Source organism: Trifolium pratense, linkage group LG1 (genome assembly GCF_020283565.1).
Source record: "Trifolium pratense cultivar HEN17-A07 linkage group LG1, ARS_RC_1.1, whole genome shotgun sequence".
NCBI lineage: Eukaryota > Viridiplantae > Streptophyta > Magnoliopsida > Fabales > Fabaceae > Trifolium > Trifolium pratense.
The window spans coordinates 32,450,600-32,464,746 of record NC_060059.1 but is presented as its reverse complement, the minus strand read 5'-3'; the positions used below and the strand labels follow the sequence as shown (position 1 = coordinate 32,464,746).

The following is a 14,147-nucleotide window of genomic DNA, read 5'->3' as shown; positions in this document are numbered from 1 at the left end:
TACCTTAAAAAAATGAGAAAAATATAATTGGAGATGCTTGGTTTTGAACTAATAGCATATAGTCAGGATATATGCACAATCTCAGACATAAATAATTTCAATATAAATATCATATTGCATTCACCAATCACCACTTAGATGCCTGACTTTCAGTACCCTTCAAGTGTATGATAGTGGTTCATAACATAATGCATATGGAACACTAAAATCAAACTTAACAACAATGTAGTCAAGGTTATTAGAATTGGGATTATTAAGCAAATATATAACAAGGTATCTATATAATATATATCATGTAGTTACCACAGAGGAATGAGTGAAATTTTTACTCTTTTCTAATATATCATAGATCCGCATAATCACATCTAATGGTATTTCTCCCCCTCTCTCTCTCTCTCTCTACCTAAAACAAACAAACCTAAAAGTCTCATAAGAGGCTAATCTATCAGCAGACATAATGCACTAGACTTCTATCTCCTCTTGTAAACAAGTACATTTATGCTTAACAAGTATATATTTTTTGCAGTGGTATTTTCTTAAAATTTCTGGATTATACCTATATAAAGATACAAATATTTTGATACAATTGTGAAAAAAAGTAAGACATCATTGACTACAAAACATAACAGTTTCCTCTTATGTGTCGTGCCTCTTCCGAGTAACATGGAAAATTGACAAAAATCTTGATACAGAATATTGAAGACCGAAAAATCTAACAAGATTTTGACAATCTTTCTTTTCTTCTTCTTCTTCTTCTTCTTCTTCATTATCTTCCTGTGAACTTAAGTTACTCAAATAAGTTTTCCCTTCATATATCAAAGAGAGCTGCTGCCATAAAAGAACACTCAATCCTATCTGCAATGAAAAACTCGCGATAAACAGATACAAAAGAAGAAGTCCTCTAGACGATAGAAACAGTGCAGATCTCAGGAAGGCGATAAAAATTTCATTCATAATTCTCCATGCTACGTCTCGGCCAGTAATCCCCTTTAAGCGTCCGAGGGTGTGTGACAATGGTGGCCACATATGCCAGCTAGAATACACAGCCATTATAGAGACATAGTTTGTGCTCAAAACTGCAGAAATGATGAAGCAAATGAAGCTGTAGTGATTAGCTGCACCAACACAGTTCCCAATCTGCCAAAGAATTACAAAAGCTATGAACAAACTAACATTTAGACAGGGCACATTAGAAACTATAGTCTATCAGTATAGCTACCAACAAAAGTATCCATTTTAACACAGTTCATATCGGAGTCATCAAGTTCAAGTCACAATCCACCAAGAATGCTTATAAAAATAAAATGAAAAAATCCGCCAAAAATATTTTTCTTTCCTCATATCCAAAGGACATCCATTATCATGTGTTATACGTTTGTAACAGAGAAGACAAGGTATAATAAGGTTTTATCGAAGCAATAAATACATTAAATTCCACAATAGTTTTATCAAAAACAAAAGATTACCTGAAATTAATTCATTATCCAATGTTAACTTTTACATTAGCTAAAGTATTGATCTTTTTTTAAGTTACACTTGACTAATCTTAAAAAATGTGTATTCTACTAAAAGTGTGGGCCCCGACCTCGGTGAAACAAACTCCAATGCACTAGAGTTATTTGCATTGACTGCAGCTATTGCACACCACATGTTTCTTGCCCCATAAGATCACAAAGCATTGAAAATTCAATTTTAGAAGAAAATACCATAAAGATTTTCTAGATAAAGCCCTGCAAAACATGGGAGTGCAGCTAACTGCTGCATCCAAAATATACTTCCAACCAACCAAATTGTCCTTGTTATCTCCGTCCCCTTATAAAGTCAATTTTTCATAAGCTTCTCTATTCTGTCACTACTAAACCAGTAGAGGGGAAAACTATAACGTCTGGAAAAGAATAATAAAGACTTCAAAAAAGAAAGAAACGCATTCCCAACCATTCAATTCAACATCATAATAATGGAATGTTTGAGCCCCTTAAGGACCATAACCTACCTCATTAACTATATAGCAAAACAAAAGTTAAACTAGGAATGCTCCTGAAAATCTTCTACAGTAGCAGCTAACAAATAACTTCATTTTGTTTTGTTTAGCATATAAAATATGGTTATCCCTACCAAATGAGCTAAGCTGGGACTTCTTATTAACCAAAGAAATACGACTTTGCGCTATAGTTAGATCAGCACCAATAAAGAATCCCCAAGGAGTGCCGAGAATTCTTGTTATACTCTCTTTCCAATCAATTCTTTTTTCTAGATTCATCAAATATTGAATCAATCGAATGTATTTCTAATATCTGTTCCACTTTTGGAAGATCTTGTGTTATATCACCGGATCTCAATTTTTCATATAGGAATGTAACTAAATTATCTCCTTGATAAAGGATCTCCCCATAATGGCCATGAATGGTTGCTTCTGGAGTCGCCAAATAGGGGTTAGCCGATCTTATTATTACAGAATCCATTTGAACAGTTAGAACTTGAAAGGTATAGTTTTATTATTGAAAAATAAGGCACAAAAATCAAAACTTTGATCATGAGATTACAAGGAAACAACAGATTTGTGATGCATTTTAAGTACAGTAAAGTATGCTATGCGTCTATACAAGTCAAAATTCAAGTGGAGATTGCAAAAATGAGAACTTACAAATGGGCAGTGATGATCCATATCCAGTATACATTTTCCACATGAACGACAATGATGTGCTCTAGGTGACTTTGGCTTCAAGCAATAGTGACAGAATCTATAATTGTCAAGGTCACCTTTCCCTACCGTCGGGTAGCTTCCCCATAATATATTTGGGGGTGTTCCAGCACACCTAAATGCTGCAAGGCTAAAAAAGGAAATTGTAGCTATGGACAATATTGTTGTAATGATTGAGTGAAAAATTCCCCAAAGAAGACTGACAGAGAAGACTACAGGGTAGATTGCCCACACCCCACCAACTGCACAAACAAATAAATAAAATGCATGAGAAAAATATAGAATAATCCAGTTCTTCATTTTTGGAATGTATATCACAAAAATAAATCTAATAAAGAACCTTGATAACAGGGACACTGAATCACAAACTAATATTTTAAAATTTGACATAAAAAAAGTAGAAAATGCAAGCACCAATCAGCCAAAGATATGACTTAATGAGTGATGAGCATTTGAAATTAAAAACATTTGATTCATGCCCTCTATACATTCATAGCCAGTGTAGACTTTATCGGTGCTAAATCCATAAAGTAATGACCATGCACGTGTTTTGAATCGCCCATCAAAGTCACAAAACAAAAGTCCCTCAATTTTATTAAGCCGCAAGAATGGAGACCTGAAAGATGTCAAGATACTAAGAGTGCACGGTAAAGTGATGCACTATATGATGTCCAAATTAAATTGACAGAAAATAGAATGTTTTAAAACGGAGTTATCAAAAGAAAAGAGACCTGACACAATGTGCTCAACTGCTCATTGTAACTGAAGATGACTTTGGTTGCAATGTATTAAGGTTAATAGCCAGTGTTTTTTAAGGGTTCTTTTGGGATTTCAAAACTCCCAAAAGACAATGGCATTAGGTAGCAGTAGAGCTATGGAAATAAGCTTTGGAAACGTAAGGTTTTTGTCTATGTAAAAGTAAAACACATATTATGAAGTGTAGGTCTGGCTGAAAGCATATAACTCTAGCTAAGAGGTGAAAATTGGAGACCATACCGTACAACAAGTCTCATTGTTTAAATGATGGGGAAATAGAGGGAGATACAAACCATAGGATATCAGGGCGGATGAAAATAAATACTTTGAGCACCCAGGTTTAAAGGCAAATTTATCACAAGACAAAAGTTTTCAATGGTGTACGAGACAGAAAGCAATATAAAGAGTAAACAAGAAACCCTAGTAAGGAGGACAGATCATAATAATGAGAGGTAGAGGGAGAGCAATGATGACCAAAATAAGGAACATTAAGAAGGATTTAAATTTTAAACTTAAATGAGTTGTAATTAGACATAACTTACTATCGAACATTATGCCATTGTTTGATGCATGTAGCTAAACCTCACTCCTCACCTAGTGTGGTGTTCTTATACCAGCTTTCCCTTCAGGCCGAATCAAAGACTGACCTAGATACGGAATGGAACATGGTCAAAATACCTGACTGCGAAGAAGTCTAGGCAAAGGAAATGTGAACTTAAACTGTAACATAAATAGACAGCTAGGACAATTTCATGACTTGGCAGCCTTCCTGCCGGACTCTGGCTATTCTTATCGCATAGAGACAGTACTGAGTCCAAGTTCCCTAGTATAAGACTCAGTCTGGCCTCTTATGTTGTATTTATACTCATAGCAGATAATGATTATCACAACAGTGATATTTGTATTGGAAAGATGAAGAAAAAGGCAAAAGTAACTTGATGACAGAATGTTAGCTCTTCTACTACAAGTTTTTGCTATTGGATCTTATATGGGATGAAGTGATCCTCGTGCCTAATGCCTACTTTAAGTACTCATCCAATTTTCATTGTTACGGGATTTCTTTAGTAGCAGTGTTAAAAGACTGGTTACATTAGTTTAGCTGATGCCTCTTACTTATTTGCTCTTGCCTTTCTGAATTATGTTACTTGTGTTTTTTTTTTCAATTTGCATAGGTCTTACTCATAAGTCATAACCTTCTGATTGAAAGCATTACATATATTTATAAGGGAAATCACCTAAACTTCTATTTCCAAAGCATTATTTAGCAACTGAAGTATTTCACCCCATGAAGTCAAAATTTCAATGAATAAATTCAACCTCAGATACCAGACAGACATTAAATAAAAATGAAGTGTCAAGAAGATGGAAAAATTGAAACAGGGGAAAACTTGAAAATGGGACTAAACCTAGAGGAAAATAAAAGCAAGTCTGGTCAAGAACGATGCCAATGAATAAAAGCAGGAATAGAAGGAACAAGAGACTTACGTATTACAAAGAACATAAATACCATGACAACAGAAAGAAAGCATCGGTCACGCAGTACTCTCCACCCAAAGCACTTTTCATCATGTTTCTTTTTGTTATGATCTGTAATGGCCCCGCACCAACCACATTTGAAAACAGATGCACACGATGGAAGCATAACGCGAAGTCCACAACCCCAGCAGGTTGTCTCATAATTATCAGTAGCCTCATTTCCATATTGCTCCTATATGTGACTTACATGAGCAACCAAGGAAGCTACAAAATTTTCAAACTGTCGAAAAAAAAGGCAAGCAATAACAGCCATGAAGTAATGACTGAGACTAAGGGGAAAAAAAACATTACAAAGATGAAGTATAGAAGAAAAAAAACTAACATGCATTACTCTTTTTCCCTAGGTTTAATGAACTATACAATGGTGACACAAATTTCTATAATTTCAGATATTTTCTTCACATTTATATCAAATTATAGTGTACTCTTCATTTAAGCGATTGATTACAAGTGTGACATAGTATTTTAAATCAAAGGGTTAAATTTGTCTCTCATCTCCCCCCATCCATATAATTTTAGGAAACTTCTAAGAATCAACATGAAAGTAGTATGGGAATAGTAATTGCCAATCAGGTGGAAAATTATCGTGTAACACGCCATTGTCTTTTAGGCTACAAAACACTGACACAGACACTGCCAAACACAAAACTCCCAATGGAACATCGACATCGTCACACCCATAATAATTTGAGGAAAAAAATTATGTGTCAGTGTTGTGACAAATTCCGGACACCGAATTCATCTTCAATCTAATGTGTCGAAGCATGCTACAAAGCTTTTTGGTTTGAAAGGTAAACAACATTCATATTTTTACTACACGGAATTTATTTATTTCAAATTATGAAAAACCAACAAACACTGGCATGTCAGTTCATCCTTTCTAGGTAAATAATCATTTTTTTTTCCAAAAAGCTCTTCCTATTAAAGATGCCAAAGAAAAACGTATCTTTCCACCAACAGCATGTGACACAAATGGTAGATACTTGAGTCCCTTAACCATTTGGTTCAGGGTTCAATCCCTTACCGGTGCGCATGAAAAAACATTTGTTAGAAGAAATCAACCCCTTAAATGGATATCAGTTACCTCAAGGTATTAGTCTCTGCAGTTGTGCATAGCCGTAGAGATACCTTGGTTTACCAAACAAAAAACAAAAAAAAAACATATCTTTCCACCAAATGAAGAAGCTTACAATAGTTTTCCCCTATACAAATTAATTTCATAACTAAGGATCCTTTAAATTCTAGCATCTTCATTCTCAATTACTACTTTTTATTATTATTTTAATAGAACTAGTTTAATAGAAGCCAACCTTATATCTCACAATTCAGAATAAAAAATTTGCAACAAACTATTGGATATTACCATGATGAAACAAATAACGATTAACGGTTGAATCTTTGAAAAGAAAGCATTATTCAATAATTATATACATTTTTCCTAACTGAAACATAGATTTTCCCCTAATAAATAAACGAATAAATGGAACCACAAATTGATGAGAAAAACAATAATGATCGAGGAAAATAATAAGAGAATCTAAGGCCTAAAAAATTGAAAGATGAATGAAAAAAATTATGAGAAAAGAAAAGTGATTGATAGATAGAACAAACCTCGGGCGAAGAAGAAGAAGAAGCCATGAAATTCAAACTTGTAAGAGAATAAGCTGGGTTTATAAATTTGTTCGTCTCTTTTTCATGTTTTATTTATTTTCTTTGTTTTTCATTTTTTTTTTTTTGACAATCATTTTTTTTTTTTCCTTTCTTTTAGAAACTGGAAAATACCATTAAATTTAACAATATTCATGCACGACTGTTTTTTTTTTTTTTTTGTTCGTTATGCACGACTGTTATTTAGTTGAATAAAGACTATTTTTATCTTTTTGTCTATTTATATTTATTTATTTATTTTGAATTATTTTATATATTAATACGTGTGAGTTGGAGGCTTATGTGAGTTGGTCCGTTACAAAATAAAATTTACTTTTCTCTAAAGTAGAAATCATTCTATAAATAGGATATTATACTATTCATCCTCGTATCGGCAATTTAAAAAAATACCCATACTTTGAATACTTAAGTATTCATACGGTTATTTGTTACCCGTATTTTTATCAAAAATAAATTGATTATTTAGAAGATATTGTATTATAATAACAGAAATTTGTTTTTGAACATTTAAAGATGAGAGTATATATATATATATATATATATATATATATATATATATATATATATATATATATATATATATATATATATATATGGGGTTTTCTAACTTTGACCCTAGTTAGGTCTAAGTTAGCAAGGTGCACCTTTTGAGTTGGACAAAAATACCCATTTTTTTTTTTTTTGAAACAATAGAGCAACTGGGGCATGTATGTAATTTGCATCATAAAAATACCCTTTTTTTTTTTTGAAACAATAGAACAACTATTACATTTTTTAAATTTCTTCCAAATTTCGACCTCATTTTACGTGCGAATCGAACGCCGATTTCAAAAACTAATACCGGAAACCTTTGTAAAATTGAAAAACGATCAAAATTCATATAAGGAACGTCGAGTTTCGTTGAGTATTGAGGGAGATCGAACCGGGTCAAAAACCGGGTCGCACGACCCGTTTCTGCATAAAACGGGTGGGAGGGACGATGAACAGTGCGCGTCGCCCACGCCCACTCTCACCGGCGGCGCGTGGGGGCGCGTGCGGCCTCATGGTGGCTCTATTTTTTTTATTTTTTCATAATAAAATAGTAGATAATATTCTGGAAATTTTGATATATTGTATGAAATTTTTGGAGACCCGAAACTATTTTTAGTTAATTAAATGAGTAAAAAGGTAATTAAAAATATTATAATTCCATAAAACATTTCCAAAATTTTATGTAAAGTACTATGAATTATTTAGAACCCTCTTGTGTACCTCACTCTCCCTAGTTCAAGTCATGAAATTATTTTCACAAATTCCGCTGATTATTTAAAACCATTTAACAAATAATAATAATAATTTCATAGATTTGTACTCTGAAACCAATTGTTTTTTTATTTGTTTCTAATAAAATATTAGATAATATTCTGGAACTTTTGGTATATTTTATGAAATTTTTTGAGACCTGAAACTATTTTTCGTTAAATAAATGAGATAAAACGGTAATTAAAAACTATTGTTTGCTTCTGAAACCATTTAGCTGGAAGAATGGTTTCAGAGAGTTATACTGTGAAACCATTCTAGCAGTAAAATGGTTTCAGAAGCAAACAATTAAAAATCAACTCCCCTGAAACCATTCTATCAGTGAAATGGTTTCAAAGTACAACGCTCTGAAACCATTGTACCAGCTAAATGGTTTCAGAATGGTTTCAGAAGCAAACAATTAAGAAATTACTCACTGAAACCATTCTACTAGTAAAATGGTTTCAGAGAGTTATACTGTGAAACCATTCTATCAGCTAAATGGTTTCACAGTATTATATAAAGATAATTAAAGGTAGTGAAAAATTGAGTTTTTTTTTTTGTGTCCAAATCAAACGAACCAAGTCTCTATTTGTAGACAAAAAAAAATTATGAATTTTGGTATAAAAATAAAAAAATAAAAAATTAATTTACAACGAAATAATTGAGTTTAAAGTATTAAATGAAAAAAAAACACGCCAACCACCCAGCAGTTGACACGTGTCCTGCTTTTTTAAAATGAAATTTTCTCTCTCCAGGCGCAGATCTAGTGTGGTGCACGCGCTGGCTTATCATGGAGATGGATGATCTGGACTGTCTGATTGATCCGACAGCCATGATGAGATCATCTCTTGGCCGTCTGATGGAAATCAACGGTCTGTAACGGTGGTCCTGCGGTAGGCGCGCGACACTGGCAACAAGTTACGACGTTATACATTTTTGTATAACAAAACTCAATCTTTGAAAAATTACATTCATAGACCCAGTCAACACAACATTCTTATGCATGCTCTTTTGAACCCTTTTCAAAAGGTTTACAGTCTCCGGTGCTAGAAAGCTAAAAGTGTCGAATGGAAACGGTATAAAAAGTGTTGATTAGCATATTTTCTCATGTTTGTCCATTTTGCTTGAAGCAGCTTTGAGGGTTGGCTGTCCCACAGTAAAATCTATGACCTCCAGTCCAAGAATTGGATAAACTCCAATTAAATCTACACAAGCATGTTTGCCACCTACCCATCCAAACACCAGAACATCTGTTGGACGAAGTATCGTTCTCGCTTCTTGTGGGTCGGTCAAGAAGTTCATTGGTGCATCTTTCTTCACAGAAACTTCTGCACGCCTAATAGAATTAAAAAAAATAAAGATTTAAATGTTGACTTATGAAAATGGTTAACAAAAATTACAAAATTACTATTAATCATGTTAAAGTTCATATTTAGTGTTTGCATTATAGTTTATATAGTGTTGTATTTTTTAAAATTGATATACATATAATCAACAATAAATTGGTCCAAGTGCGGTGCAGTGGAAAATTTAGCATTGGAAACTTCGTACTTATGTAACCAAAAATATAATATAAATAAAAAATATATATAACTATATAGTATGCGTGTATAGAGCGAGTGGATATATATCAAGGGATAAGGATTATGTGACTTTTGAGAGGGAAAGTCATGGTGACTTTAGCGTATTTTGTAGTGTTTTATGAGAGAAATGTGAAAGAGAAATGATAGTTAAGATGAGAGATATTAATATTAGAGAGATGGAGACAAAGTCACCATGATTTTCCCTCCTTAAAGTCACACTATCCCTTCATGAGTACCGAGTACTAAGTACTCGTATCCGCACCCATATTTATTGTAGATATTTTTGCAGATACTCATTAATACTCCTCCGTGACATTTTATAAGTAAATTTCACCTTTTTAGATTAATTGAATAATTAATGTATCTGATGAACTATAATAAAGTTCAGATACATTAGCTATCCAATAAATCTAAAAATGTGAAATTTGCTTATAAAATGTCACGGAGGGATTACTGAGTATAACTATCATCTCACTCCATGGAACAAAACCAAAGCATTTACATAACTACATTTTCTTGTCTCTTTGTTACATAAGCGATGTGGGATTTGAATAGGTTTTATTGAGAAAATAACTTGATTATAAACAAGTGTCTAACAAAATAAACTACAAAAAAACCACATAGTAAATAACTGATCTTATTCATTTGTTCTGAAAAATTAACATGGGAATCGTAGGATTCAATCAACAATTAAACTTTGAGCCTTTTATTTTCTTAAAGCAATACCAAATTCATCACAATAACACATATAACATAAAGTTTTACATCATCTCAATCTGGCTACCGCGCTTGTTCTTCGTCGTCACGGCAACTTCAACATCTTCATACAAAGAACTTCCATATTTTGAACTTGAATTTTCAAGTTTATCACCTTGACCCCAAATTGCATAAGCTTCTTCACCATGAGCAGCTTCGTCGCCGATTTCCATATCCTCTTCGGACATTCTCAATGGAACGAAAAGACGAATGAAGAGACATATCAAACTTGTACTTACAACATTAACAAAGATAACAAACAAAATTCCAATTAATTGGATTCCAATTTGTCTGAATCCAAGACTAGCCTTTTTCATATGTAATCCATAAAATAGACCAACATATTTATTATAAGCACCATAGAATAATGCATTTAAGTTTGGCTCAGCAAAGAGACCAGTGAGAATTCCACCAAGACTTCCTGCAATTGCATGAGTGTGTAACACTGCCATTGTGTCATCTACCTTTTGAAGTAACTTTGATCTCTTGTGGATTACCATCATAGTGAACCATGGAATTGAGCCAGAGCAGACTCCCATTATAAGGGCTGCCCATCCTTGTACAACTCCTAAATAAGATAAAATATACGTATTAGGGTCTGGTCAGCTCAACATATGTGCTCGTCTAGATCCATATTATATGCGGTCAAAACTGATCTAGATTTATAGTATAATTTTATTATCTAAACTGTTTTATATCCAAACCATTTGATTTCTGTCTGATATTGATTAGACGGCCAGATCTTTTCTAATTGCATGTAGTTTTGACTGCAATAATTTGTTTGCATGCGATCCAAATTCGTGCTGGTCTTGTTAATGGTCAAAATTTTATAAGTACTATACTAGTAAATAAATGTGATGCTTGTGTTACTCCTTATGCTAAATTGCTAATCAATAATTTATGCTTCTGCTTCTGCATTTGAATAAAATGTGTATTTTACCTAAAAAAATTATATAAAGTATTGAAATTTCTTGGTTACCCCTCTACAATTGTACATTTAGCATTTGATGGCTACTGTTTAGTTATGCAATGTTATTTAGTTAAAATTAAAATATAAGACAAAAATCAATTGTTGTTGTCATTTATTTAAGATAAATGAAAGGGAAAAAATTTTAAATTAGGTATACTCCGCACACAATTGCAGATGCTAAGTTTTTGAGCTCGGAATGACCATAATGGCGGTAAAACTCAACGTTGCTGAATTTGAATTTTGGATCTCTGATTAAGCTGAAAGAGACCTGAATCATCTTATTCAAGCGTTCTTAGTGAAAAAATATTACCTTCTATTATATAAAGTTACTAAATAACCCTCATATATATATATATATATATATATATATATATATATATATATATATATTGGAATTATTAAAGGGAGAAAATAGTTTGAAGAATGAATTAAATATTACAAACCTGCAGCAGGGGTAATGCAAACCAAACCAGTAATCATGCCTTGAACAGCACCAATAACAGAAGGCTTTCTGAAAAAGATGACATCAAGTAAAACCCAAGTAAGCAAGCTAGTAGCAGTACAAGCATGTGTGTTCAAGACAGCCAAGGAAGCATCTATGCCAACTGAGTACGGATCTCCTCCATTGAATCCTGTCCATCCCATCCATAGAAGCCCTGCTCCGGCGAGCATGAGAAGGAGGTTGTTTGGTGGAAACCTTTCCCTGTCTTTGTTTAGACGCGGTCCAACCTGATAAAATAATCATGTATATGTATTCGTTACACCGGTGAGTAAAGAAAGAAGTGCAACACGAGAACTTTTCAATATTTCATTTATCATACACACACTTAACTGTAATTTTCTGATGGTATCTAAATCAACTAGTGTTTGTGTCGGTATGATCTCACCCTCCTCACCTAGATAGGTGTTTTTGATTTTACATACATAAGTTGAAAACATTGAAATAAATACCCCGAATTATCAAGGGGTAGTATAAGTCTCACCAACTAATAAACAAATTCACACTTAATGTCAAGCTCGGTTAATTTAATGAACCAAGCCCAAGTCTTATAGACTCGATATTAACGATTATAGTCTTAGTTGTTTATATTATAGTTTTATTATTATTATAGAATTATGAAAAACTTGATGTAGACTTTATATTTTAAAATTAATTTTGAATTTTCTAATTGTAGTAAAGATAACAAAAATGTGCATAATTTCAAAAAATAATTAACATATAAATGAGCTTAACAAGTCAAACTCAATCTTTACTAATTTTAACAAGTCAAGTTCAAGGTTTTACTTAAACTTGTTTCAATAAATTAGTCAAACCATTTATATTTTTCACAATTCAAATTAAATTTAAAAAATATTCGACTCGACTCGTTTACATCTCAACCTATAATTCTAGACTTAAAATTGTGGTTCTTCAAAGGTAGTAAAAAAGGTAAATGGCAAGTTAAAAAATCATAACAAATAGGAGTGGTAAGTAGGTAGAGAAGTACGATTTTCACCATCAGTAAAACTAAGAAACTAATTACTATAATTGGCAAACTCAATCTTAACTAGTTTTAACAAGTCAAGTTCAAGCTTTTACTTAGACTCGTTTAATAAATGAGTCAAACCATTTATATAAGCTTCAAGTTAAGAAAGTAAAAGTAGGAGCATCCGGAGATATAAGGATGATTTGGTGGCTGGAATGAATGAGTTAGAAAATAGAGTGATAAAAAGATCAGAAGTTCAATTCTCATTCTCAATAAAACTAATTATACTAATTACTATCATCGGCCATTTCAAATTTCAAAGAAAAAAAAAAAGAAAATAACAAATATGAGCATATAAAAAAAAATCACTAAGCTTACCCAATATGCAGCAGTGAAACCAGCAACACCAGAAGACAAATGAATAACATAACCACCAGAATAATCAATAATCCCCAACTTAGTCAAAAAGCCATTAGGACTCCAAATACTAAAAGCAGTAAAAGTATATGAAAAAGTGAGCCATAAAGGCACAAACAACATCCAAGCATAGAAATTCATTCTCCCCAACACAGCACCAGCTATCAAAATCAAAGTAATAGCAGCAAAAACACCTTGAAAATAAATCATAGTAGCATTAGGAAAATTTCCTGAAAATGCTTTTTTGAAAAGATAAACTTCATCAAGTGCAAGTGCTGGTTTTCCCCAAAATGGTAAAAGTTGATCACCAAATGATAATCTATAAGCCCAAATAACCCAACAAAGAAATACACAAGCAAATGCATAGAGTGACATGAATGCTGAATTCACTGCCCATTTTTTTTTAACCGCTCCGCCGTATAATATTATTAGTCCCGGAACACTTTGGAGACCGACAAATGTGGCCGCGACTAGTTGCCATGCATTGTCGGATTTGTTTAAATAGTCAGGATCGGTCGGTAATCCAGACATTTTTTCTTAGTGATTAATTTGTAATAGAGAGATTAATTTGGTAATATGATGATTGATGAAAGTTCATATATATATTTGATGGACAATGTTTTGATTCTCACGACTAGCTGTATATGTATTAGTTTTTAATGTTCATTGTGACATTTTCTTAGGCTATGTCGCTCATAATATTTATAAATTATTTAATTGAATAAAATTTTTGGTCAATTGAATTGAATAAAATTTATAAGCGGGTATTACAAGATTATTTTTTAACAGAATCATAAATTTTCATTTGTCTAATTTGTAGCTGTTCACCAATCACAACAATGCTAATTATAATTATATTATGTTTACTTCTTTTTTTTATATTAACTCTCTGATTATTAGGGAAAAGAAACTCAATAATCCAAAGTTCGGTCGCGATGTAAGTATAGTCTGACCAAATATTATTTTTATCAAAAGTTGAATTTTTTTTTCTTTTTTTGGTTTTCACCACCAGT

At 32.5% G+C, this 14,147-nt stretch overlaps 2 protein-coding genes across 4 annotated transcripts; both read right to left on the bottom strand.

Annotated features, from left to right (window-relative positions):
- Nucleotides 1-228: 228 nt before the first annotated feature.
- On the bottom strand, nucleotides 229-6,762 carry LOC123902527 (protein S-acyltransferase 11-like). Of its 3 annotated transcripts, none has more exons than XM_045952285.1 (4): nucleotides 6,605-6,756; nucleotides 4,943-5,213; nucleotides 2,645-2,943; nucleotides 229-1,137 (listed from the first exon to the last, which is right to left on the bottom strand). In XM_045952285.1, exons 2-4 carry the CDS (start codon nucleotides 5,097-5,099, stop codon nucleotides 637-639), a joined length of 957 nt encoding a protein of 318 aa, XP_045808241.1. In that variant the 5' UTR covers nucleotides 5,100-5,213; nucleotides 6,605-6,756; the 3' UTR covers nucleotides 229-636. The 3 variants fall into 3 exon arrangements, with proteins under 3 accessions (XP_045808241.1, XP_045808240.1, XP_045808242.1); XM_045952284.1 differs by having other exon boundaries at nucleotides 230-1,137; nucleotides 4,943-5,165; nucleotides 6,605-6,762; XM_045952286.1 differs by having other exon boundaries at nucleotides 315-1,137; nucleotides 4,943-5,175.
- A 3,403-nt stretch (nucleotides 6,763-10,165) lies between these two features.
- On the bottom strand, nucleotides 10,166-13,665 carry LOC123892531 (ammonium transporter 2 member 5). The gene is made up of 3 exons (XM_045942343.1): nucleotides 13,096-13,665; nucleotides 11,695-11,980; nucleotides 10,166-10,849 (listed from the first exon to the last, which is right to left on the bottom strand). Exons 1-3 carry the CDS (start codon nucleotides 13,663-13,665, stop codon nucleotides 10,287-10,289), a joined length of 1,419 nt encoding a protein of 472 aa, XP_045798299.1. The 3' UTR covers nucleotides 10,166-10,286.
- Nucleotides 13,666-14,147: the final 482 nt, after the last annotated feature.

Excerpts from the sequence above, each read along its gene's own strand:
- LOC123902527 (XM_045952284.1), bottom strand. The coding sequence starts at position 6,631 with ATGGCTTCTTCTTCTTCTTCGCCCGAG. Across the intron at positions 2,944-4,942 it reads ATTTATGTTCTTTGTAATAC|TTGGTGGGGTGTGGGCAATC; the intron begins GTAAGTCTCTTG and ends TTGTTTGTGCAG. Across the intron at positions 1,138-2,644 it reads TGGATCATCACTGCCCATTT|ATTGGGAACTGTGTTGGTGC; the intron begins GTAAGTTCTCAT and ends ATTCTTTGGCAG.
- LOC123892531 (XM_045942343.1), bottom strand. The coding sequence starts at position 13,665 with ATGTCTGGATTACCGACCGATCCTGACTATTTAAACAAATCCGACAAT. Across the intron at positions 11,981-13,095 it reads GTTTCACTGCTGCATATTGG|GTTGGACCGCGTCTAAACAA; the intron begins GTAAGCTTAGTG and ends TTATTTTATCAG. Across the intron at positions 10,850-11,694 it reads TTGCATTACCCCTGCTGCAG|GAGTTGTACAAGGATGGGCA; the intron begins GTTTGTAATATT and ends TATCTTATTTAG.